The 26,412-nt window shown below is 39.6% G+C and overlaps 1 protein-coding gene across 2 annotated transcripts in view; it reads left to right on the top strand.

The window, feature by feature from the left end:
- The window catches only part of ARIH1 (ariadne RBR E3 ubiquitin protein ligase 1), an 82,956-nt gene extending 71,782 nt beyond the window's left edge, over nt 1-11,174 (top strand). For both annotated transcript variants that reach the window (XM_006213737.4, XM_072951076.1), the window contains 5 exons: nt 315-445; nt 3,929-3,986; nt 8,502-8,762; nt 9,791-9,903; nt 10,894-11,174. In XM_006213737.4, coding sequence (XP_006213799.3) covers nt 315-445; nt 3,929-3,986; nt 8,502-8,762; nt 9,791-9,903; nt 10,894-10,978 — 648 coding nt within the window. In that variant the 3' untranslated portion in view covers nt 10,979-11,174. The remainder of the gene's footprint in view (nt 1-314; nt 446-3,928; nt 3,987-8,501; nt 8,763-9,790; nt 9,904-10,893) is intronic.
- Nucleotides 11,175-26,412: the final 15,238 nt, after the last annotated feature.

Here is a 26,412-nt window from a genome sequence, read left to right as displayed (position 1 = left end):
AAAGAATGTTATATTTACATGAACAAAATGTTTTACCTTCCATAAAACTATTATTACGATGTGTATGGATAAAAGTACTTATAAAGTGTTCCTGTTCCTCAACCCCACTAAAACAAATCCTTAAACTGTTGTACATCTTAAAAGCCAGTAATAATAACAACTCATTTTAATAGTGCCTAGTAAGTATTTGATACTGTTCTAAGTGCTTTACATGTATTAATCACAATAAATGTGGTATTTAAAAATAAACCAAATCTAGAGCTGGCTTCTCCTCAGTGTAGCATTGACACCAACTTTATAGTTTCTCTTCATAGGAATGTCCCAAATGCCATGTCACAATTGAGAAGGATGGCGGTTGTAATCACATGGTCTGTCGTAACCAGAACTGTAAAGCAGAGTTTTGCTGGGTGTGTCTTGGCCCTTGGGAACCACATGGATCTGCATGGTAGGTTGGGGGGATGAAGGGAAGAATATGTTCACATAAGTATGTGATATCTGCCAAACAGCATGAAGAAGGCTTCTACCCCACGGAAATCACCATCTGACTTGGGAGCTAGGTAATCAGTGTTGGAAGTACATGCGAGATATCCAGAGAGAGGGATTAATTAGACTTATTTCACAGAGTGGGTAACAATTGAGTTGAAGTTCAAGGAAGACTGAGGGCTCATTTGTTTAAAAAGTGGTAGGAAAAACATTCAGGGCAAAAGGAGCAGCACGAACCGAGGCAGGTGTGAAAGTCACCCTCACTCAGCCAGGAGTCCCGCTGTCTCGTCTCAGCAGTCGTTGGAAACTTAAGACTGTTGGCAGAGCCCAGCCTGCAGTTGTGTTTTAGTTACCCTGCATAACATTAGACAGAAAGTTTCGTCCCAAACTGTAACAACTGGAAAACTGCCCAACACAGTCCAGATTTTTAGCCTCTTAGGAACATGGAAACAGACCTGCATTCCTGTTTGGCAGATGTCGCCTGGATCGATCAGTAGCCCTTCAGATGGAGCTTCACTTTCCAGTTTAATGCTTTTCCCAAGACCGAAGCTTATTGGGATTTGTGTGTGTTACGATGACATCAGCCACATTTAGTAGAGAGGCATTCCTTTATTCCTTACATATTTCTTACCGGTTTGGGAAATACAGGTAAGACTGAGGATGCCTTGAGTTTTGAGAAAAATGGGAGCTACGCATCTCCTGGTTAAAGTGAAACTGTTTCTGGGTGTTATAACATGCAGGTAGCCTGTTTCACTAATTTGTCTGTCTTGCCGGTTTCCGACTGGCATTTAAATTTCTTGCCCCTCATAAGTTGTGGGGAGTAGGAATAGAGAGAGCAGACTGGGATCTAAAGTAGTTTGGACATTATCAGAAGGATTTTATCGAGGAGTGACAAGATTACATTGGTAGTTGAGATGAGAAGGCTCTGTAATATGTGCTTTATCCGTATTATTTCATCATTGTGGCTGCTTTGTAGAGAGTGGATGGGAGGGGAAGATGCTGCAACTTCAAGACAAGGAGGAAGATCCAAATTTGAGACAATAACAAGTCTTCCCTTTTAGTTTCATTGGAATTTTCAATAGTTTCATTAGAGGAATTGTAAGAGGGATTACTTTTCTGAAACTAATTCTGAACCAGGTAAAATAACTCACTGGTTAAGTGGAAGTAAAGAAAGTGATTTTACCTCAGTCAGAGCCGAGGAAGGGTGTTTGGGGTTTAGGTACTGTACATTTTAAGAAGGCAAACCAGAGGATTAGAGTGTTCCCAGAAATGGAATTCACTCGAGTGTATGTAAACAATCTAGTGAAAGAGGAGAATGAATGGGGAAGAAGTTATTAAAGAGAACTTCTGTATGTGTGTAAGGAAATCTCTCATCACAACTCAAATTTTAAGTGAGCTATATTGAAAACTGGAAAAGTACAAAACATGATGGATACAGAAGAATGAAGAATGGCCCAGGGGTCTCAGAAATGTTGCCTGTGTCTTGCCTTCACTTATGGCTGACATTGCAAATGAATCATGCTATACTTGTTTAAATCTGAAAACACCTGGGAACCCTCCAAATAGCATTCCAAGTGGCACTATCAGACATCCAGGCTAGAAGTACAGATGCACTCTGCTTGCTTTCTTGGCCTATAAATTCTTAACAGTGTTGGCAAAGCTTAGAATGAGTTGAAGCTTAAAAAATATCTTAGAAATGTCAAAAAAAAAGTTTTTAAGGGTTTATCAGACAGGAAGAAGAGGTGTTACTAGTTGACCAGTAGAGGGCAAGGAGAGGCAGTCTTTGGGCTTAGTTTAGTAGAGTAATTACTTACAAGAGAGGATAGGATTGTAAGCCAAGCTGGGGGGAAATTAATAAGTCTTCTGACCCAGGGGAATTACGGTCTGGGTTAAGAACTTGAAGATGAGATCAGTGAGCCATTGTTGGCTATTTCTGAGTACTTTCGGAAAATAGAAAGGTACCAAATATTGGAAACAGAATGTAATCCCTAGTTTCCAAAATCTGTGATTCCATAAACTACTCATTAACCACATAGTTTAATTTTTCTCTTATATGAAATTGCAGAATCAAATGGTATTACAGTGATGGATTTGGGAACGTTTTGTAGATTTCAGCGAGATTTTTCAGTGTAGATTGAGAGGTTTATGGCCTAGGCTATGAATACAGATGGGGGTATTTGGGGTTTAATTGACCATTTCTTGGAGTACAGATAATAGATTTGTGTTTTCCTAGTGGAATGCTTTAAAGGTTTACTGAAAGGCTTTGTCCTCATCTTTTTTATTCACATAAATTGCATACTGCCTTTCTGGTTAGTTTTATTGATGATTTTCTTGAATATGAGAATCTTGTATACATTTTGGGGTAACATCAGAGAGGGATATTGAAATAGAAACCATTATAGTCTTGAAGAGATTGACAAGCTGGAATAATGAATCCAGTTTAACAAGATTTAAATTAAACTCAAAATTCTTTCTAAAAAGATCAGTGTTAAAAGTTTCTAAAGACATGACAATAGCATGTGAACAGTATACTCACTCGTTACGAGCAAAGGCTTCCGTTGGCAGGCAGGCAGGCAGGTGTAAATTTAATTTCCATCTTTGAAATTCTAGTTTTGTGACCTTAAGTTTATCTTCTCAAAACCCAGTTCTTCATCTGCTCAATGAAGATAATATAATACATATTTCATAAGGTGGCTGAGAGTATTAAATGTGAAAGTACGTTTAAAGTCCTTGGTAAGTGGATGGTATGTCCTAAGCACTCAGTAGGTATCAGCTGTTCCTGTAAAAGAAAAGGTGAAGTAGTCAGGACAGGGGAAGTGCCAGTCGCACTCATCTCCACTCTGAGCTGACTTCCCCGGTCAGGTTTCCCGTTGCTTCTCATTTTGTGTATTACTCAGTTTTCAGTGACTTATAAACTGTAACATCATGTAAAGCACATAGCACAGCACCTGTTATATAGCAGATCATCAACTGTTGGTTCTCTTTGTTGTATAAAAGTCAAGAATTGAAGGTAGCTCTAGGAAAGTTGGGAATAGTTGGCTAAATAATAGACAACCTGGGATATAAGGTGATCTCTTCAAAAACTGAGTTAGAAGTTCAAACTACAGTTGTAAGTGGAACTTCTAGATAACAATATTTTCTAATGATTATAGGTGAACTGATTTGAATGAACTACCTCAGGAGGTGGGAAATTGCCTGTTACTAGTAGAGAACTGATACGCTTTTATGGAAAGGATTCATGCGCTGGGTGTGGGTTAGATTTGACAACTTTGAGTTCCTTTCAGCCTGGTAATTCTATCGTTATAATCGTAGAAGGAACCCTGGGTATTTTAGTGTAAAGGAGGATATTTGTTCCAGATAATATCTAAAACTAGACTAAAGTTCTGTGACTCGTTCCCTTTTCATTGATGTGTGTCTTTATGGAATCCTCTCCACTTGCTCTAAGGTACAACTGTAACCGCTATAACGAGGATGACGCAAAGGCAGCGAGAGACGCACAGGAGGTAAGTGCTTCCTTTTCAGGTGACAGGTGAACAGGAATGTGCGTTCCAGTGAATGAGGGAGCAACTCAGCAGAGGTGTTCCATTCTGAAAGATTTGGAGAAGGACACTCGTAAATACTGGGTATCTATCTGTGTGTGCATGGAGAAGGGAAATCTTATGCAAAATGCGTTATCAGGAGGACTCCTATTTATATGTTTGTTTGCATTTTTAAGGTTAATCTAGTTATGTAGCACAGTTCAGGTTTCACTAGTCTTTGTGTTGAGGTTTTCCATCCCCAGCAAGGAGACTAGTGAACAGTATTTAAGTGGCACTGCTGCTGTTCATAGGCAGTCTTGCTTCTTTTTAAGTAATTTATTGCCTCATTGTTCTTCGAGAAGCTCTAATGATTCTAGGTGAGCTAATTTGGAATGAACACCTCAGGAGGTGGGGATTTCTCTATTACTGGGTAAGGAAAGTAACCCACTATTATAGTAGAAGGGATTCAGACACTAGGTGTGGATTAGATGCAGTAACAGTTTGAGTTCCTTTCAGCTGATAATTGTCATAATTGTAGAATCCTGAAATTTAACTGCTCCTTACATTCATCCACTCCGTATTGAAAATCCCCAGTGTCCCCAGATAGCTTCTTTTCAAATGGTTTGTATTGCCGCTGCTTTCAAAAACTTAACCTGTTTGTTACGGTTTCACTTTTTAAATGTTCCTTTAAAATTTATTCATAATATAAATGACCATAAATACAAAATAATATGTTTGTATAACCTGGTCTGTTGCATTACAGACTTTCACAATATTTGTAATCCTTTTAAAACAAAAAAAAATACCTCACAGATTCCAATGTTGGTTTAATTATATTCATTATAATATTACTTAAATATGTTTAAACATAAAACCAGCTGTAAACGCTTACGCAACTGTACAGCCAAGCTGAGAAAACTACAAAACCAGTCAGACTCAACTTAGAGCTGATTTAATGGATAAGTTTGCTGAAATGAAACGACTGTTGACAGACTGTTGTAAGGCCAGGTTTCTAAAATTTATTGCTAGCCTCCTGCTGAGTGCCGTGTGATAACTTGTCTTCCCACCAGTTTCCTATGTCCCAGCTGTTGCACACTCATTCCTACCGTGCATCCAAGTTTGATTTGATTAGAATTTATTATTGGTGTCTTCTCTTACTGCTTATTGTTCTCATTCTTAACTCTGGCACACTTTTATTGCTCGATGCCTGTTTTGACCATTTCACAGATAAAAGACCTGAAAACGTTGCATCTCAGTTATAAGTTCATTCAGATGGTCCAGAGAATATTTGTGATTTCTGTATGTTATTATCAAATTTTTAATATTTAAAAATTCCATGATTTGTTTTAAGCCACATCATGACATTACACCCCATGTAATCGTGGTGTAAAAAGCTCTACAGTGACAGTCATGTTTTTCCCGTCTCCCATTTGGAATTGATTCTTTTTGGTTTTGGTTTGGTTCGGTTTTTTTAATCTTAGCCTTTTTTACCTGTGGCTCTCTACTTCTGTTTTAAGCAGTCACATTGTTTTAAGCTCTAGTGAAGAGACCATAACTTTTCCTAAAGTTTCCTTCTAATTTTGATATTTTTTGAGTGCATAGAGAAATGTTCTTTTTTTCTTATGCTGCATTAGATTTTTCCTAATTACCATGGTGAACTTTTGATTTTCACTTATCCTGAATGAAGAGTCATCTAGCTAGTTCTAGCCAGAATATGGTATTTTCTGATGGAGGAAAGTAGGTGAGTTATCCTTGGCCTTGATGTAGCCTGCATTTGAGTGCTGGTAGAGTCCCTTTCTGAGATCCACAAGGAGGCTGGATTATTGGGCATAACTTCTAAGCCCTTGTAATGTCCATTTTAGGTACTAGAATGCATTATTTTTCTAGCTCCTATATATTGGACTTAACTAGAATCTTCTGATCTTGTGGGTGTATAGAGAAAGATTTCATCATGAGTGCCTTTGTTTAGTGGGAACCATGCCTCCTAGAATGGAGCACACCAGTGCACATCCATTTGGCTTATTCTTTCCCCACTCCCCCCACTTCCATACTCTGGCCTAGTGGTTACTTGGAGTTGTAGTTTTAAAAAGTAGTGGATGGTTGGCATGTAGTCCAGAAAGAACATAGATGATAATTTGAGTGCCTTGGAAAGGGTTACTTGTATTGTTGAAAGTTGTTGAGTTACTGTAGTAAGTGCTGACAGTGGTTTGTCATTTGAATTTCTTACCTTCTGGACTAGGAGTCAGTATACTTTTTCTGTGAATGGCCAGATAGTAAATGTTTTCAGCTCTGCACACTATATGGTCTCTGTTACAGCTACTCACATCTGCCCCTGCTCTTACAGTGCTGAGTCAGCCGTAGACTTCGAGTGGACAGTGCTCCGGGTTAACTTTATTTACAGAAATAGGCAGCAGCTGGATCTGGCTCACAGGCCAGAGTTTGCCTACCCCTGTTCTAAGAGGTCAAGTTGTTTTGATTTTTTTTTGATATTTTTGATTTTTTTTCCCAGAGTGTTTTTAGGACACTGCATTTCTCAATTCAGATTCTGGCATTTGATTAAAAAGTTAGTCTTATTTGCAGTGCTGTTGCTTGTTTTCTTTTCATGTTGAATTTCTGAGGTATTTTAGTGAGAAGCTATTTGAAAATTGTTGGTCACATTAAGTCCTCTAACATACATTTTTTAAAATATATAATTACCATTTCATCTTAGGAATTTGACAGGCTTGAAAATATTAGTGCTTTGTGGAGAGATATAAAATGCCAAGCAGATTATTTTCTATGTATTTCATTTTTTGATATAATTTGCATAATTTTAGATTGTTAATCAGTAATATATAATATCTAATAACAGTATTATTTTTAATCTAATAATGATTAGATATAATTGGCATAATATTTTTAGATATAACTGGTGTAATTTTCTACTGTTTAAGCATTGATTTGATATCTGTCTGACTCTTGAAATAATATGGCTTGTGTAGGTTTTTTTGAGATGTTTCCACATTGTCTGATACTGGATCATGTGATTGGTTAATTATGTGATTCAGTGTTAGTATTTCTTAACAAGAGACCAACCATAGGGCCTGGTAATATCTGTGCTGTTTGTAGACTTTAAGGCATGAGGACAGGATGAGGAGATGATAGTAAAAAAAAAAAGAAAAAGAAAAAGAAATTTGTATGTGTGGTAAGGAACCCTTCCATCGTGATTGCGTTTAACAAGCATTTATTAATCATTTTCTGTGTATTAGGTTCTAGAGATAACAGGATTACTTTTTAAAAAATGTATCTGCCCTAGAGAGCTACAGTGTAATGGGAGAGAACCATGCGAATTATTTTTGCAGTATGATAAATAATATAAAACAAATTTAGACCCAGATATATTGTTTCTTTGGTAATACTTCATGTATCTTTAAGAGAGTCTTTTGATAAAACTGTAGGATCATTATTATATTTGTATGTATATTTATTATATAATATATACTGTAATTATGCTATATATTTATTACATATTTTTAAAGCAGTACTTTGTTTAATATCATCAACTCTCTAATGTTCAAATGTTCCCATTTATCTCATAAACTTTCTTTTATAGTTGATTCAAATCAGGATCCACACAGGTCCATAAATTGGATATGACTTATATCTCTTGAGTCTCCCCTAATCTGTAGGTCCTTTTGTTTTTTCTTTTAGGTTTTATTTCTTCCTTGCTGTTTATTTGTTGTGTAAACTAAGTCATTTTGTCTTGTAAAATTTTCCACATTTTCAATTTTGCTGATGTTAACTTCCTGGGTTCCTTATAGGTTCTTCTACCCCTGTATTTCTTGAAACTGGTGGTTAATTTTAGATACTTGGATTTAGACTCAACTTGGGATGGAGGGTGGAAAGAACACAGAACATGTAACTGGTAGTACTGTATAGTTTCTGTTGCATTATAGTAGGCATTATGTGATGTCTGCTTGTTTCCCTTTTGTTTTCTACTTTAAAATATTGATGCTTCTTCCTTTTTTATACCTTATTGGATACTGCAGAACAGAGCTATCCAATAGAACTTTCTGTAATGATGGAAATGTTCCTTATCTTTATTTAGCCACTGACCACATATGGCTGTTGAACACTGAGGAACTGAATTTTCAATTTTAATTTAAATAGCCACATGTGACTGGTGGCTGCTATACTGGAAGGTGCAGCTATATAGGACATTCAGAACAATATTAAATGACAAAGGTAGCAATATGAGGGAAGGATACAGCTCAGTGGTAGAGGACGTGCTTAGCGTGCATGAGGTCCAGGGTTCAATCCCAAGTACCTCCGTTAAATTAAAAAAATAAAAACCTTATTGTCTCCCCCGCAAAACAAAACAAAATAAAAGGAAGCAGTAGATATCTGTTCCTGCTCTTAGCCTGAATTCTTAGGCCGTTTCTTCAGTGAGTGTGATGTCAGCTTTTGTGTGTGTGTAGCACAGTTACAGTTATGTGACCCTGATTCTTCTTTACGGGGCAGCGATCTAGGGCAGCCCTGCAGAGGTACCTGTTCTACTGTAACCGCTACATGAACCACATGCAGAGTCTGCGCTTCGAGCACAAACTGTATGCACAGGTGAAGCAGAAGATGGAGGAGATGCAGCAGCACAACATGTCCTGGATCGAGGTGCAGTTCCTGAAGAAAGCAGTTGACGTCCTCTGCCAGTGCCGTGCCACACTCATGTACACCTATGTCTTCGCTTTCTACCTCAAAAAGAATAACCAGTCCATTATCTTTGAGGTAGGAATCATTACTGAGTGGGGGAAAAGCCCACCTGTGTCATAGGACTGCTTGGTCTTTCACAGATGTGATATATATAGTTTTAAAGGTTCCTATCTGCCAAAAAATGTGGATTAAAAGTTTTAGTGTTTATTAGGAAGATACTTGCTGTAAACTACATTCAAATTGATGTGGTTTAGCCAGCTAGCCATTAAGTGTGCAGGTTCTGAAATTAGCCCTGAATTTGAATCTTGTCTTCATCACTTTTTAGCTCTGTTGGCTTGGAGCAAATTACTTAACCTCTTCTATATCTCTATTTTAAAATGGGGATAGTATTTTTCTAGAAGTGTTAAGAGCTTTAGGTGAGACATTCCATGTATAGTGCTTATATAACACTTGGCACATCATAAGTTCTTTCGAAAGTCTTTATCCAGGCAAAACTAATAACATGGTATTTAGAAGTTAATATAACATCTACTTTTTGTGGAGAAGTAATGACTAAAATGAAGCTTTTAGTAGCGAAAGTTTTTCGAGTAGAGATGCTCATGTAACATTGATGCCTGCAGCCCTGGTGCTGGTGGACGGCCAGATGGTACCAGCAGGTGGGCACTGAGTCGCGTGAACGTGCAGAACCAGCCACAGTAGAAAAGGGCAGCAGAACTTTAATCTTCCATACAGTGCTGTCTTTTAAGAGATGGGTGTTCAGCTAAGGAATAATGGGTTTTTCCTCAAGTTTTAGCAAATGGTAGTTTTCAGAACTAGAAGATTCCAAAAAACGTTTTCTTAAATCCTTTAAAAATGCCCTTGATACTCTTCCAGAGGTAATGGACAAATCTTTAGTTCTTTTTAACATTTAAAAAACCGTCCTGGAAAAGAAATAATAAGTTGTTAGGGGTGAAAGTGATAAAGCTCTTTACAAGTGCAGTTAAACCGCCTGTGAAAGTTACAGAATTGGTGTTGAGAGCAGTCTGTCAAGGAGGCAGCTAAGATGGTTTATCTTTTAGCTTTTTTGAAGCCAGCTTGACTGTATATTCTTCTTCCTCTTGCAGAATAACCAAGCAGATCTAGAGAATGCCACAGAGGTGCTCTCGGGCTACCTCGAACGAGATATTTCCCAGGACTCTCTGCAGGACATAAAGCAGAAAGTACAAGACAAGTACAGGTGAGGTCTCTCCCGTAGCTGCTGAGCACGGGGTTCTGCCGCCCGCGGTCGGGTGTGCCCTGGTGACCATGTGAGGTGGTGTGGAGCTGGGGATTAGCATCTCCAGTAACTGAGTGGCTGCCACCCTCCTCACGGACTGGGTCTGTCCTTTGGGTGACAGATTGCGGATAGCGCTCATCAAGCACAGTGGAGGAAATCCTGATTCTGCTGCTCCCGTGCAGCTTCCTCTGTGCAGCTGCTGCCCTGCAAGGAAGCAGGGGCCCAAAAGGGCAAGAGGACATGAGGCTGAGGGGCGGGATTGGGTGGCTGGCCCTAGCTTTGGTTTCTTGTGGATCAGGGCTGTTGACAAGTGAGCTGTCCAGACTTTCTAAAGAGGTTTTGTAAGGTTTGTTTTTTCTAAGAAGAGGTTTACTTTGTTCTGGGGATGGATGATACTTCAAGATACGCCACCTCTTAAGCTAAAAATGCAAAACGTTTGGTTTCTCAACATGGAGCTCTTTCTCCGAAAGGTGTTTTCTGGGAAACGCCTAGTACCTTGTTAGCAGCAGGAGAAACCTCTGGGGGCTGGGGAGGGCTTGGAGACTGAGTCCTGAGTAGAACTTTTGCCTCCCGTAGCCACCTGCAGCACTTCATGGTGCTTCCATAGTTAGCAAAGGTTTTACACATGTGAGTAAGTAACCCTTGAAATTACCTCCTAAAACTGTTCCTGAATCTGTAGAATGACAAGATTGAACCTCATGATTTCTAAGGCCTTTATTTTATTGCTCTAGAATTAATTCTCGAAACTGGAAACTATGACTTACGAAAAATACCTTTTTAAACTTAGAAACAGTCATGTGTTTACATCTAGATCTGAAAAATCTGCGTATTAAAAACCGATGCTTGGTTCCAAGTCTGGGTATACTGTAGGATACCTTAAAAAATAAGTAAATGCCTTTTTTCCCCCTTATTGGAGGCTGACGACAAGTTTTTTTTTCTCTTTGATTACAGATACTGTGAGAGTCGACGAAGGGTTTTGTTACAGCATGTGCATGAAGGCTATGAAAAGGATCTGTGGGAGTACATTGAGGACTGAGAATGGCCCTGCATAAAATGAACTCTGAAAACTTTACCATCTAGAGTGCTCATGCAGTTAAAACAAACAAAACAAAACAAACACACACACGGGGGCACTAAGCCTGTTCTGGCGCCGCTGGTCTGTAGTGCCAGGCTTCTCTTTTGTTAACGGAAAGTTTAAGTAAATTATATTGTAATAAAAAAAGGTAGATAAACCATTGTACAACAGTATTCTAGGCCGCCAACAAAAGTGTGACAGACACACTAAAAGCCCTCCAACTTTAACTTGTAACGTAGCTTCATTCTCAAAGCTGACTTTTTTTTTCTTTTTCTTTTCCCTGAGTGTAGTACAGTTAAAATTCAAAACAGCTCCTTGACACTGCTTTTCATGTCCTACCCAGCCATTTTGTTGTACTTTGGTAAAGGACCTCTTCCCCTTCCTCCCCACACATACAGACACACCCACACACACAGACCGACTCTTTCTCTCATACCCCAAGGTCATGAGTGAATGATGATTAGTTTCTTGTAAAGAAAATTCTTGGGGCTGGGAAGGGGGTAGGCAGAAAGAGGAAGTAAACAAACAAACAAAAAAACAAAAAAACTTTGTATATGACTTTTAAAACAAGAGGACAACACAGTATTTTTCAAAGTTGTATATAGCGCATATGCATGGACAGAGCAAGCGTGGCACGTGTTTGCATAATGTTTAATTACAGAAATATTTATTCTTTAAAAATCTTCAAGATTATGTCTATTTGCTGTGCATTTTCTTTCAGTTTGCTTTATCTTTCCAGGGTTGAGGGTTGGGGTAAAAGGTGTGTTGGTTTAGCACCTCTGGAAGACCTAACTAGAGCTCTTTGATTTCCCTTTCCTGAGCTTACTTTGCCCTCTCTGGTTTTATGTCTGTTGCTGGCCATAGGCCTCATGCCCTGAATTCCCAGCCCTGGTCAGGGACAGGGAGGTCAAGCCCTGAGTCTGAGTGAATGCCGTGGCCTGATAAGGGCTGCAGTAGGGAGCTTTGTTCCTGCAGTGCAAGAGTGGCCCAGCCCCAGCCTCCTCCCCTGCCGGCCTCATGCCTGTGTGCCCTTGGCACGCGCGCAGCTGAAGGCTTCCTGGGCTTCCCGTCACATCCAGAGGAAGCATTTCAGTTTTTTCCCCCTTAATTGCTGCTTTGAGCCCTTTAAGGTTTTAGTTACGGCTCTTCTCTCATCCCTCCTTACGTTAGGGTGTCAAATAGAGTGTTTTTGCTTCAAATATAAATATAAACAAATAGCCATTCACTTAGTTTCAGATTGTGAGTTAAAAACGGCAGGTACTGCGATTGCTTGTGTGTGTTGCTGTGGGTTCGGTTTGAAGGCAGACACCCCTAGAACTTGATACGGCCATCTAGTGCATTTCAGTGGAGGCCACTGAGGTTGCTGCTTTTCTGTTGTCAGCAGATAGGAGAACTAGTAATGCGTTCTAGCTGTGCAGTCCATTTGTATGAAATTTCTCCTAAGAGCTATGTTAAAAGTGAAGGGTGGTGGTGGTTTTATTAACTGTGTATCTGTGTAGGCCATTCTGGCTGTGGTATTTTTCAACAGGTCAGCATCCCTGAACCTATCCGTTTTATACAGGAGTGCGGAGGGAAGCAGGCAACTCAAGTAAGAGGTCTTCACACTAAATAGCAGTTCTGGCTGATGGACCTCTTCGTCTTCCTCTCAGTGTCCTGCGTCTGGGGAGTGTTTACCGCTTGTGAGGCGGCCTTGCCTGCTCTCGCATCGTACATCTTACTGCTCCATTGGGAAGTGGGTTCGCTTTCCTCTGGCCTTTTGCCTAAGTTAGGCTTTGCTGAATCAACCCTACTTTTCCTTTTAGAAAAGGTTGTTACATGAGATGTACTTGCAACTGTTTTTTTCCCATCAGAAATCAGTGAATGTTTGCTGAGTATATTATGCTGCTTCCTTGAACCACGTGTTGCTTTAGGATCAACTTTACCTGTACTTTTATCTTCCCCTCCCTTGCCTCCTCACGTGCGAATCTGGACTCTGTCTGCTTCCTCCGTATTCTCCTCTCCCCTTTCCCTGTCATCCATTTGACTTTCTTTTAAATGACTGCATCAATCTTAAAACGTTTATCGAAACTGAGAAGTTTTTATTGTTCTTGTTGTTTTAAAAGGCTTGAATAAGTTCCTTTCCCTGGTAACTTTGAAAAGCAGCCAGAGTTGCTATCTAGATGTATGTGGTTCCCTTAAAATGTTCTGTGTATGTGTGGTGTTTTTAAAAAGTCTTGCCAGTTAACTGCAGTATGTAGGTTTGAGTGTCATAAATCCTCTTTACGTGCTCCCCTTGCAATGAGCATCCAAAACAGTGTGCACACTTCCTAGTGTCGGGCCCCACCCATGGAGGGACAGTGCTTTGTAGGGCTGCTTTCTAGTTTCAGTGCTGACGTATTACCTGAGGGCATTGCAGTTGTGGGTGCATTCCCTAATTTGTAGGGATCAAGGTGAACTGGCCTTTTCTACTTCCAAACTTGCAACAGCTATCTCCGTCTTTGACAGAATTCCCTGAGTTAATTTCTTTCACTGTTAGTAACTTCAGTGACCCCAACTGGGATAGGCAAGCCACACTGTGTAAGAGCTCCCCTGTGTCACCTCTGTCCGAGGGCTCTATTCATGGTTGGCACCAGGTCTCCCTGTCTTCTTGAGGGCAGCTACACTGTCTTCCGAGAAGTGCATGCTTCATTTGAGCAATTCATTGAGCAGCAGATGGACTTTAAATGACTTACAATAAAAATGTTGATCCAAAGCTCAGGACACAAACCACAGTGGTAAAACTGAGTAGCATATACTATCAGACTCTAAATTCTGTGTAATCTGCTGCGACCCAGATCGTGTTTTATGTGTATTTAAATAAATATGTTAAATACACATGTGTATACATACACACGCATATAACAGATCCAAGACTGACTGGATTTGAAATGGTTGAATCAGCAGTGTAAAATGTGGTTCAACCATGATGAGGAACTGAAATTTAACTTTAAGAGAGAAAAGGACTTGATGTAACAAATTCTTTTAGCTACAAATCCCGGTGTAGAGCACTTGGGGGATGGGGGGGGCGGGTTGGTGAGACAATCAGATCGGTAAATTGATTAAATGCTCCTAACCCTGTAATTTTGTGCATAGAGCACCCTGTGCTGTGGAAATAACTGTTCTTAGATTTTCATTGTAACTGGACTGTTCAGGTTGCCCAGAGGGAAAGAACATTCCTAATTCTAATAAAATAAACTTTTATTTTGTTATTCCATTAGTTACTTATGTTTATTTTTATAGTTTATTTTTTAAAAAATGGGTGGCCCAAGTCACCTGTATTATGTGCCTTATTCACTGTTCCTATGTAACATAAAATGTCAAGATTTGGTTCCGTTTCTTTGCAGGGAACTGTGAATGAGACTATCCCTAGCAATTAACTTAGCTAATGAAGCCTTTAGAGCATTTTCTGGAAGCTTTCCAGAATGTGTCTTGTACATTGACCTTAGAATGCTGTTCATGTTGTAACAGTGATATTACTCAGTACATCTGTCAATTTTTAAAGCTAAAATACTTAAAGAGTCATTTTCAACCTTAAAACTCCTTCACCATACTTCCATTTAGCTCACTCTTCGAAACTGATATATTCCATAGGGATGGAGGGAGAGCTGTCTTAAAGAAGGTCCCAAAGTTGAGGTCTGTCACTGATACTCTAGCCAAGTCCAGATTTCAGGAAAATTTAATTTTGTCTTATTTGTATCTTCGAAGCACTTTAACTTGTATTATTTGTTTAAAGCAAGTGGGGTAGAAATTACTCTGTTTAACAAAAGGAAATAAGGTTCAACAAGGTTGAGTAACTTGCCTAAGATCTCACAGTTTCTCCTGTCTGGAACGCAAGCTTTCTTCTAGCTGATCAATGTCATACTACCTCTTTGTATCGTGTTTTCTTCATCTGATTTCAGAAAGACCTAGCATTCAGTACCAGGAAAGGTGGTTCTTAGCTATAGTGTTGTACTTTTAAACCACATGGAAGACTGTGTAAAAATCTGTCAGTACTACTGTTAGAGGAATGCTGTATAGTTTCTCTGATCTTTAATTTGCAGTGGCAGAGTTTGCAACTAATACGGCTCTGTTTTGCCTAATCATAGAAATCAGCCATGGGTAGAAGACTAACCCTTGTCATCTTGGTGACTGGGACAGGTGTCAAGAGAAGACTGTCACGTGTGAGGGTTGAGAGTAAACGGTTTAGCACCATTTGATTTGATAAACAGTGGCCAAGTAATTTGCACTTGTTGGTCTAGTTATTTGTTCAACTGAATTCCCAATGTAAAGGATTTTGGGTAGTCTGTTAGAACTTGTTACAGAATTTGTTTTATGACTGAAAGTGCGCAGAACAGCCCATATTCATCTGTTCTCAGCATTTCTCTTTGGACTGGAGGACCTGCGGGACTTTCAGAAGACTAGGTAGTGAGCATTAGGGGTAAGTTTTGGCTCCTTCAGAAACAGAAAAACGTGTGGACCTCTCAGACTTTTTCAGGTTTCTTTGGGGGTGAAGTTGGTGTATTTTTGGTTCATTTTAAGGAATTTGTTTCTCCGCTTAATTACACAAGATGTTAACTAGCTAATTGGAAATGCTCAACTTGAAATAATCAAATGGTGCCCACTGTAGGAGGAGAGGCGTCTGTGGTTGGTCTTTCCCCAAGCAGTAGCATTTAGGAAAATAATGCATTCTTTCAAAAAGCAATTTTCAGACTGAGTGAACTATAGATGTGCTTGTTTAGGGCCATTTTCAGAGTGGGAGAAAATTAGTAAATAAATTAGTCACACGTTGATAATGTGGCAGCTGTAACAACGCCAAAAGCACAACTTGAGGACCGCAGCAATCCGGGGCTTCAGGTAGTGCAGGAGTCTCAAACTCAGGTGCCTGCGAGAGCCAGGGCTGTGCTTCACTGGGCCCCTGGGCCGAGTGGGTGCTGAGAGGGGCCTGTCAGACACTTGACATGAATTCTCCGAATTTTGGAATGTCGGTCATTAATTTAAAATACTTTGAAGTGTGGGTCAAACCAAAAACTGCACCTGGGCCGTATTATTCTCCAACTTTGGTCGCAACTTAGTGTTGCTGTTCATCTTACACACTGAAATCGCCGAGAAGTTTCAGAAGGGAAAAACGAGCTATGCCCGAGTCCCACCCCATAGAGAGGATGATCTAATTGCTTGGGATGTGCCCCGGCCGTCAGTGTCTTTAGAGCCCTCTCCCTACCCCCAACCCTGATGCTTGCGCACTGCAACTCGAGACCTACAGTAAGGCTGAGACCATTCATCCAGGCACTTGCATGGTTTGAAAGAGGAATGTAGCTGAGTACTCTAGGTCGTAAGGGACAATAAGACTTGTGGCAAATTCACAAGCTCAGAGAGGAGCCACACTGTAGGCCCCAGCTGAGGGGGGTCTCGTGGAACCATATTTCCTAAGGGTCTAGTGTAAAGTGCCCAATTTATTTTTTGTCATTTTTTTGGTAAGTGGCCCACCTTGGAGAAAATAATTAAGTTCATAAAGCCCAAAGAACTGTTGAACTGACAAGCTGAGTAGAATTTTCCCATCAGCTGGTAATCTCTTCTCTTACCAAGGGAGAGAACTATCTGGAAGTAAATAAGTGTAGAGTCTGAGCAAAGATGGTTGAATGGTTATTTGTGTCAAGTCAATGCACAGTTCCACTTAATCACTTAAGTTCAGAGCACTTGAACATTTCTCGCTGTCACTTTCATTCTTTTCCCGACCTTGTATGTTAAAACAGTGGATTTGCCTGTTTTTATTCCCAGTGTAGTTGATGTGGTGGAAAGAAGAAAGAATATCAGTATTTCTCAGCCATAGTTTTCCCTTCTGTAAAATGGGGATACCAACAGGAGCTATAGTTTGTTAAGTGCTTCTCGCCAGATGCCTTACTCATGTTATTTGTGTCTTCTAAGCAGCCCTAAAACAAAGTGGGCATTGCCACCCTATTTTATAAATGAGAAAGCAAGTTTATGGACTATTAAGTCAAAATTTACAGAGAGGTTATGGTGGGGCCGTGCCTGTCTGATGCCATGTATTTAGTCCATCATGTTACATTGTCTTCTATAGGAGTATTGTGAGGATCAAAGAAAATGGGAAGGACAAAGCCTAGATACAAATAATGTGCATACTAATCCTAACTTAGGCAAAATTAATACGGATACAAAGCTGTCTCAGACTCCCAAAGGCAGGATGAGATTGGATCCAGGAACTAGAAACCCATTTTGGACTCCTAAACTGGCATTGTCGGTCGTCTGTGCATCCACATCATTCTAATGGCGTCAGCTTTTCCTGTCAGCTACCCCATAGCTCTAGGCGTAGTGCATGCTGACTATTCCAGACACGTGGAGACAGAACCAAACAGCCCTGGGACAAGATCATTGGTACGAACGGGGCTTACCCCTGTGGGCCGGGAGGCAGATGTTTGAGATCATAGTTCGCTGGCAGTCTGTCACAGGGTGTCTTCAATAATACCGAAATGCCCTGAAAGTTTTCTTTTTAAATTAAATGTAAAGAATTAGTATACAACAGATAATTATGGCTAACTTATTTAGTTTTTACTAAATGCTCCATGTCCATCTTTTTAAAACTCATGTCCATTTTATAAATAAGGAAATAGAAGCTCAGAGAAGGTAGGTAATTTCTTTGAGGTCATCCTTTTTAAGTGGCAGAAGGAAGGTTCAAACCTAGGTACCTTCAGTCAGCATCCACGGTGTTGGGCACTGTTCTGGGCACCGCAGGTCCAGCGGTGAGCAGAGGGCTCTGCTGGTTTGAAGCACTCAACCCTGATTCCTCAGGAGACTCGGTGGGTTGTCCAAGAGCGCCCAGCCAGCTGACGGCAGGTCTGGGGGCACGTGTGACCACTACACTGTATTCTTTTCATCGCTCTAGCTGCTTCTCAAAACAACCCTGCCGAAAGTAACTGCTCAAGTGATAAAGATTGGTTGGGGGGCTTAGAGGATCCAATGACCAATTCTTATTTTGGGCTGTTTTCTGTTAAAAACGTGTCTCTTTTTGTTAGCCTCAGATACTCTACTAAGAAAGACCCAAAGGATGCCTTTTTCTCCCTCACGTTTTCAGAGCCACCTTAGCTAAAATTTTAATGAGTTTAGAAGCAAGCCTCATATTTCCAAACCCCTCCAGAAGGCCAGTCCTGTTTTGAGCTGATGCTGTGGCACAAAGGAAAATTTCCTGATTTGGTGTCTTGCTTAGCACCTGCGTATCCCTCCTCACTCACTCCTCCTGTGTAAAAGTTTGGTGTTTACTTTTCAAGCTGCCTGCTTTTTGACTATGGAGTATACAGGTTTCTTTCAGGTTGGAAATTTGGAAGGTGATTATAGAAATTATTCTCTGTAGTAGATAATTCTCCAGAAAGCTTTCTAGGCTGAACACTTGATTCTGTGGATTTAGATTTCCTTTTGATGGCTAGAATTGGTTTCTGTGTGTGTAACAAGTGCCTGAGAAACCACTTCAGTGCATGCTAAATGGCTGTTTCCTAGAATTGTTAATCAGAACTTATGCAGTGACGATCTGGCTATCTAGTATCAATCGGCCGAGTTAGTATTCCTGAGGAGTGAGCAAACACGTAGTTCTAAGTTTTGTGAGGGACCCTATCCCCAAACATCACTATTTACTGAACTTCCCAGCTTCCTCTTGCAGGGAGACTCCCTGTGTGTGCTCCCACCTCTGCAGGTCACACCATTTTCTCAGAGGGCGTGCAGCATTAAATGATAACCAGGCTTTAGGGAGCACCTCTGGTGGGCCTACTGGGCAGCAGACATTCTAACGGAACACTCTGAGATTGTAAGTTCTTGCACCTGCTCTCCAGTCATTTATAACCTAATTGCTGGTCTTCCTGGTATGAACAAAGTTGTTTGCTTGTTAATAAATTCCTACCGTATGACCCTGACTTGTGGTTCATTTCTACATAACCAGGGCAAATACTAAGAGTTTTCTAACAAAGGAGGAAGCATGATCTGCGTGTGCATCTGCTTTGGATAGGAAATACATTTGTTTGTGTCCAAAAATCCTGTAACTGGTTTAGAGCACTGTTGAAGTCATGGCAACAAGCAACAGAGAATGGGTTTAATGAAAAGCAATAGTGCTCCACATGACTGAAGACTGTTTATTCCGTTATTTTACTGCCATGCAATATAGCTCAGTATTCTACTATCTACTCATGTTAAAATCACATTAGTGCAAGTCAGTGCCTTACAGTGGTGTAACGATTGCTCACTAACCGATGGAAATAAACAGTTGGTTCCACAGAATTGCTTCACAGATCCTAAATGCTACTTCTTAGGGACACTGGATTCTGTGCCCTTTAAGATAAATTCTACAGTCAAGGGCCAAGCCCTGATCAGATTAGAGCCCAAAGATCACGATGAGGAGAACGAATCAGGTCAGTAAAGGGCTGGGGACAGATGCTCCTGGAACAGGTAGGAGCCACTCACCTTAATTTTACGATGATTTATAGCAATCACACGTCTTAAGTGTTCAGACTGATGTTTTAACACGTGTGCATCTGTGACACAGCCACCCAGAAGAAGCTAGAGCGCAGCACCACTAACCCAGGAAGTTCTCTTGTGCGTCTTTCAAGTCGTCCCTGCTCCCCGCCTGCCCCGATGATCATTTGCTGATTTCTCACTTTGGACTTTATAATAGTTGGAATCTCATAATGTGTACTCTTGCATCTGGCTTCCCTCACTTACAATGCTTTAAAGACTCATCCATACTGTTATGTTGGTAAATTATTCTTTATTGCTGGTAGTGTTTCATCCTCTAAGTATACCACACATTGTTTATCCATACTCCTGTTGATGACTTTTAGGATTCATTGGGGGCAATTATGAATAAGGCTGCTATGAATATTCTTATTTTTTGGTTGTTATTTGGATACATGTTTTCATTTCTCTTGGATAAGCAGCTAAGAGTAAAATAATTACTGAGTCATATGATAACTTTTTAAGAAACGGCCTCCTATTTCCTGAAATGGTTTACAGTTTTGTACTCTTCATCAGTGATGTACGAGTGTACCAGCTGATTCGTATCTTTGTCAACATTTATCGTTGCCAGTGTTTTATATATTTTAGTTGGTATGAAATACTATGATTTTAATTGATATTGCAATTCCCTAGTAATTAGTGTTGGTGAGCACTTTCATATGCTTACATTTTTGTATATCCTTCATGAACTATCATGTCTTTTCCCATTTCAAAATTGGATTGTCTTTTATTGTGGTTATTCTGTGAATTCTGGATACAAGTCTTTGATGGATATATGTACTATGATTTTTTTTCCTGTAGACTAGGGTTTGTTTTACTTTCTTATTGGGATCTTTTGATAATCAAAAATTTTGATTTTGATAAAATTCTTATCAATTTTTTCTTATGATTTTATGACGCCCAAGCTCACAAAGAACATACTTCCTTCTAGAAGTTTTGTGGTTTGGGGTTTTATGTTTATGATCACAGATAGCCTGTGATGCATCCCACTGGCTTTAGGTTTTACATCTATGGTTTGGAGTTTTACATTTATGTACTTGATCTATCTCAAATTAATTATTTCTACAGAATTGAGTTTTATTTCAACATAGATATCCAGTTGTCCCAGCAACATTTGTTTAAAAAAGATTTTCCTTCATATTCCCCAGCAAGTCTAGGGTTCCATCTGGTATAAATTCCCTTTAATCCAAAGAACTCCTTTTAGCATTTCTTCTATTGCAGTTTTTTTCAGAGGGCAGTGCTCTCAGCTTTTATCTGTGAGAGAATATTTTACTTTTTATTTTTGTGGGGACTTTCAGTTGAATATAGAATTCTGTGTTGGTCTTTTATTTCTCCTTTCAGTATTTTAAAGTTGCTGTTTACGTGTCTTCACATCTCATTTGGTGAGGTCACCCACCATTTTTATTTGTTCACCTGTCCATAATGTGGGTTCCCCCCCCTTACGGTTACATCTCCTTTTTATCTTTGGTTTTCAGCATATTGATTATGACATGTCTGCGTACATTTTTCTTTGGTGTTTACTGAACCTCTTGGATATGCGTTGATGTCTTTCACTTACACTGGATATTTCTTGGCTATTAACTCTTCAGATGTTTCTTTAGCGCCACACTCTCCCGCCTCTCCTCTCCTCCTGGGACTCCAGTTACACACATATTTTTCGATGACCTGATACTATCCTGCAGGTCTCAGATGATTTCGCCCCATTCTCTTCTCTGTTTTCAGTTTGGATACTTTCCATTTAGCTGTTGTCAATTTCCCTGATGCTTTCCTGTTAAACCCATCTAATGAAATTTTTATTTCTGATACTGTATTTTTTTCTAGTGTTTCATTATGTTTGTACAGTTAACGTGTTTCTGCTAAAATTTTCCATTTTTCCATGCACATTTTTCGCAGTTCCCACTAGATTCTTCAAAGCACTTTCATCGTAGTTATTTAAAAAACTCTTGTCTATTGACTCGAATATTTTGGCCTCCGCTAGATTTTTTAGCATTTTACTTTTAGCTGGATCCCAAATGATATCAAGATCCCAAATGATAATTCAACATCTGGATTAGCTCTAGTTCTGCTTCTGTTGAATCTTTCCTCTACTACCGTGGGTCTCATTTTCTTGCTTCTGCACGTCTTGTATATTTGATTGTATGCTGGACGTTTTACATACAAAATAGAGACTGAAGTAAATATTACTTCCCTGTAAAATGGGGTATGCCTATTTTTCTTTCAGCCATGTGAGTAGTGGCTGAATCTGATGTATACCTGACGCAGATCAGGGCTCTATTACAGCGTTAGTTTGACTTAGTTCACTAAGCTTCAAATATTTGAAGACAGAATCAGAACTTTCCCTTCAAGAGAGCCTGGATTTGAGGCATTGACAAGATTCCAGAGGTCTGACTTCGCTTCACAGCCAAGGTGTCAGCTTTTGGAAATGTGGGATATCGCTCCTTTCTAACGGAAAATGTAGACAAGCCAGCCTGGCTGCCAGGTTTCCTTGGTCACTGGGACGGCGGGGTGGGGAGGCATTTCGCCCAGCCCTTCTGAGCGCTCTGCCCTTAGTCTTTGGAAGAGGAATGCCCACAGTGCCTAGTGGATGGGTGTCTCAGCTCTGCTGCCTCACTCTTAACCTTCAAGAGTATCTTTGGTGGATTTCTCAGGATTCGTGCTTTGCCCCCTCATTTTAAAGGGTATCTTGCACTTGGGAAAGTCTCCACTTACCTCAAAGGAAGGCGCAATCTGTCTCCTCTTTTTCTGTTAATCCACCCCGCTTGCTCCCACTTTTGGTCTACTACCCACCTGCACTTGGTTAAGATTTAAGAGGTCAGATTAGTAGGTGGTACAGGCTTTCTCTATGGATTTCGTCCTCCAAATTCTAATGTCATGCTGGCCTCCATGGGGCTGTTAAGATTTTGTTAAAGGTCAACTGGCTTCTTTATTCCCCTATTGTGGATTTCTCTTCCTAGCATAGTTCAGCCAGGAATATGAGCAGCCATGTGTCTCTCTTCTCCTATCAAGGTCTTACCACTTTCTAGAAGTTGGTTCACTTGGGTTTCTTTATGTCCTCAGCTTTCTGATGAATGAAAGATATTTTTGATTTTTCCAGCTAATCTGGCCTTTGTTTACCAGGGTGGGAAACATAATTTATTTTCTTGTGGTTTTCTAATCTAAATGAGAAGTGAATTCCAGGAATGGCAGTTTAAAAAAAAAGGTTTCATTTACATATTTTAAAAATAGTTTTTAAAATTAAAAATACATGGATAATAAGAAATTAAATCTTATAGAATGGTAAACAGTGAAAAGCAAACTACCTTCCCAGTCTAGGTGCCCTGTGTCCTCTCTCCCTCCTCGACAGAGCGGAACGTCATTACCAGCTTCTTGTGATTACTTCTCAGAATTCCATTTACAAAACATGTGCATATCTTCCCCCTTATTTTGTTCTTTTTTTAAACATTTTTTATTGATTTATAATCATTTTACAATGTTGTGTCAAATTCCAGTGTTCAGCACAATTTTTCAGTCATTCATGGACATATACACACTCATTGTCACATTTTTTTCTCTGTGATTTATCATAACATTTTGTGTATATTTCCCTGTGCTATACAGTGTAATCTTGTTTATCTATTCTACAATTTTGAAATCCCAGTCTATCCCTTCCCACCCTCTACCCCCTGGTAACCACAAGTCTGTATTCTCTGTCCATGAGTCTTTAGGTTCCACATATGAGCGATCTCATATGGTATTTTTCTTTCTCTTTCTGGCTTACTTCACTTAGAATGACATTCTCTAGGAGCATCCACGTTGCTGCAAATGGCGTTATGTTGTCGGTTTTTATGGCTGAGTAGTATTCCATTGTATAAATATACCAGTCACCTATTGATGGACATTTAGGCTGTTTCCATGTTTTGGCTATTGTAAATAGTGCTGCTATGAACATTGGAGTGCAGGTGTCATCCTGAAGTAGATTTCCTTCTGGATACAAGCCCAGGAGTGGGATTCCTGGGTCATATGGTAAGTCTATTCCTAGTCTTTTGAGGAATCTCCACACTGTTTTCCACAGTGGCTGCACCAAACTGCATTCCCACCAGCAGTGTAGGAGGGTTCCCCTTTCTCCACAGCCTCTCCAGCATTTGTCATTTTTGGATTTTGAATGACGGCCATTCTGACTGGTGTGAGGTGATACCTCATTGTAGTTTTGATTTGCATTTCTCTGATAATTAGTGATATTGAGCATTTTTTCATGTGCCCCTTATTTTGTTCTTAACAGAAATAGAACCATACTATATTTTCTACACCTTGCTTTTTTTCATATAACTATTTCACCATCTTGAAGTCTTTTTCAGGCTGCATAATATGTCCTAGTGCGGATGTGCTGTGGTTTATTTAAATAACCCTTGGTGATGGACATTTGAGTTATTTCCAGTATTTTTTTTCTCACAAACACTGCAGTGTATAATGCCTTTGCTCACATTTGTGTATTTCTGTGTATCTGTGTACATTCGTGTATATAGTACATCTGTAGTATAAGGAATGAGCATTTAAAATGCTTCATGAAGGCCCCTGGAGCTTCATACTACTTTAAAGTGTTTCCCCAAGATGTTGCCTGGGCTCTTGGGAATTGGTGGTACAGGTCTCGGGAAGACCAGATACTGCAAAATTGGCATGAGGTGCTGGAAAGTTGCCTGGCAGGTGGTGTCAGAACAAAGCTGACTGTAGACCCTATAAAAGTAGGAATGACTTATTAAAATATTTGAAAAGTAGAAACTCAACTGTAACTCTTTCTTTATATATATATTAGAGATGTTAAAAAGTTACTGATGCCTGGTTCCTCTCGATTCCTCAGCCCCTACCATGGGGAAAAAAAAGATAAATGCTGTTTTGTCTGGAAGGCCTTACCCAGCTGTATGACCTGAATGGTCCTGATGAACAAGATTACATCCGAGGGGGTCTTCTAAGGGAAATGAAGATCTATGTGTTAAACAGGAAACATTATCTGTGTGATTCTGGGATCTGCCTGTGAAGATACTTTTTGAGATATTTTCTAATTACCTATCTAATTAGAGCACATTAAGTTTGGTTATTGCCATTTGAGACACCAACATGTTTTCTCATGAAAAAGGCCCTGGCATAGAAAGTGCTCTTTCTCCTAAAATCTGGTGTCAAAGGAGAGATTTCAGAACATATAATAATAGCTTCTACTTATTTAATAACAGGCATAAAAAATGTCATTCACGCCTCACAGGACCACTTTCAGGGAGATTTTATATATTGGGAAGGGCGCTCATGAGTTTTCCAACAGCATCTTCCCTGAGGCTCTCCACCTCAGATACTGACTGCACCAGTCACTTAGCTGCTTTTAAAGTTAGAAACGTACTCATCTTTCTGTGACACCTGTATCCCTTTCCCTCATTCCCCATATCCAATTCTGCATCATAGGAAATCTGGCTTAGCTTCTGAAATTCTTGAGAATCCATATACTTTATCTCTATTTGTTTTCTCATCACTCTAGTCCAAGTGAACTGTTTTTTATCATCTGTTGTTTGTAGCATCCTTTAGTCACCCTTAGATTATCAATTCTTGTCCCCCTCTCAATTCATTCTGCACTATTAACTAACATGAACTCACTAAATGTTAATTCTATGTCACTTCTTGCCCAAAACTCTTCGGTGCCTTCCCAAACCCCTTAGAATAAAGTCCCTCGCATGGCCTCTGTGGATGTGCACCACTAGTTACTCCTACCTCTCCACCTACTGCAACTAACTCTTTTCCTTTCCTCTTTGCAGCCATGCTGGTCTTCGTTTTGTGCTGCAAACTGGCCAAGCTTCTTCCATCCTCAGGGCCTTTGCACAAGCTTTCCCTTTGCCTTAGAATTCTTCCCCAGCCTGCCCACTTCCTCATCCCCCTTCCCCAAGCTAATGCCTTATCCTTTGGGTGTCATTTTAAACATATCTTACCCAGGGAAACTTCCCTGTCCAAACAAGTCTAGGTTGAGTCTCCTTATTATTTGGTTTTACTTTTCTTTATTTCTCCTCAGCATTTATCACAGTTCTAATTATAGTTACGTTGTTCTTTTAATTTTTTTCTACTACTGGAATAGGTAATACATCCATTTCATACAAAATTCAAATTATAACAAGATAGGCTCTTCCCTTCTCTGTCCCTCAGCTACCCAATTCTCCTTACAAGTAACCACTTTTACCATTTTGAATATACTTTCAGAGATATTTTGAGCATATAAGCAATTATGTACATAATATTCATCCTTATTTTTGCCTTTTATTAACACAGATCCTATGCACATTTTTCTGCACTTTGTTTTTATCTGTTAATATATCTTGGCGATTCTTCTCTACCAATATGTAAATAGTTTCTCTTACGTGTTCCATACAGTGTGGGCTTACCATAATTTCTTTAACATCAGTTATTGGGCATTTAGGTTGTTTTCAGGCTTTGGTTATTACAAACAATGCTGCATTGAATAACTTTGTATTTAATGTCATTTCCCACATTTATACCAATAGAATATATTCCTAGAATTAAAATAAAGAAGTTAAAGGTTATGTGCATTTTTAATTTGGGTAGTTCTTGCCAAACTGCTCTCAATGGAGGTTGTACCAACTCACATTCCCACTAGCCTCAGATAAAGAATGCTTGTTTATTCACAACTCAAGATTTTTGTTCCCTGCCAATGTAAGAGGTGGGCACTATCTCTTGGAAACTTTAATTTGCATGTTTTTTCTTCCTTGCAAAGTTATATTTTCATATGTTTAAGAGCCATTTGTATTTCTTCTTTAGTGAACTGTTTGTTCATAAACTTTGCTTGTGTTATCATTTAACGTGTGACTTCCTCGCTATACTCCTAAGGTCAATGCTCCCAGAACTGGAATGAATGAAGC

The sequence above is a fragment of the Vicugna pacos genome, chromosome 27 (genome assembly GCF_048564905.1).
Source record: "Vicugna pacos chromosome 27, VicPac4, whole genome shotgun sequence".
Classification (NCBI taxonomy): Eukaryota; Metazoa; Chordata; class Mammalia; order Artiodactyla; family Camelidae; genus Vicugna; species Vicugna pacos.
The sequence above is the reverse complement of the archived record's forward strand: the minus strand, read 5'-3'. Positions and strand labels throughout refer to the sequence as shown.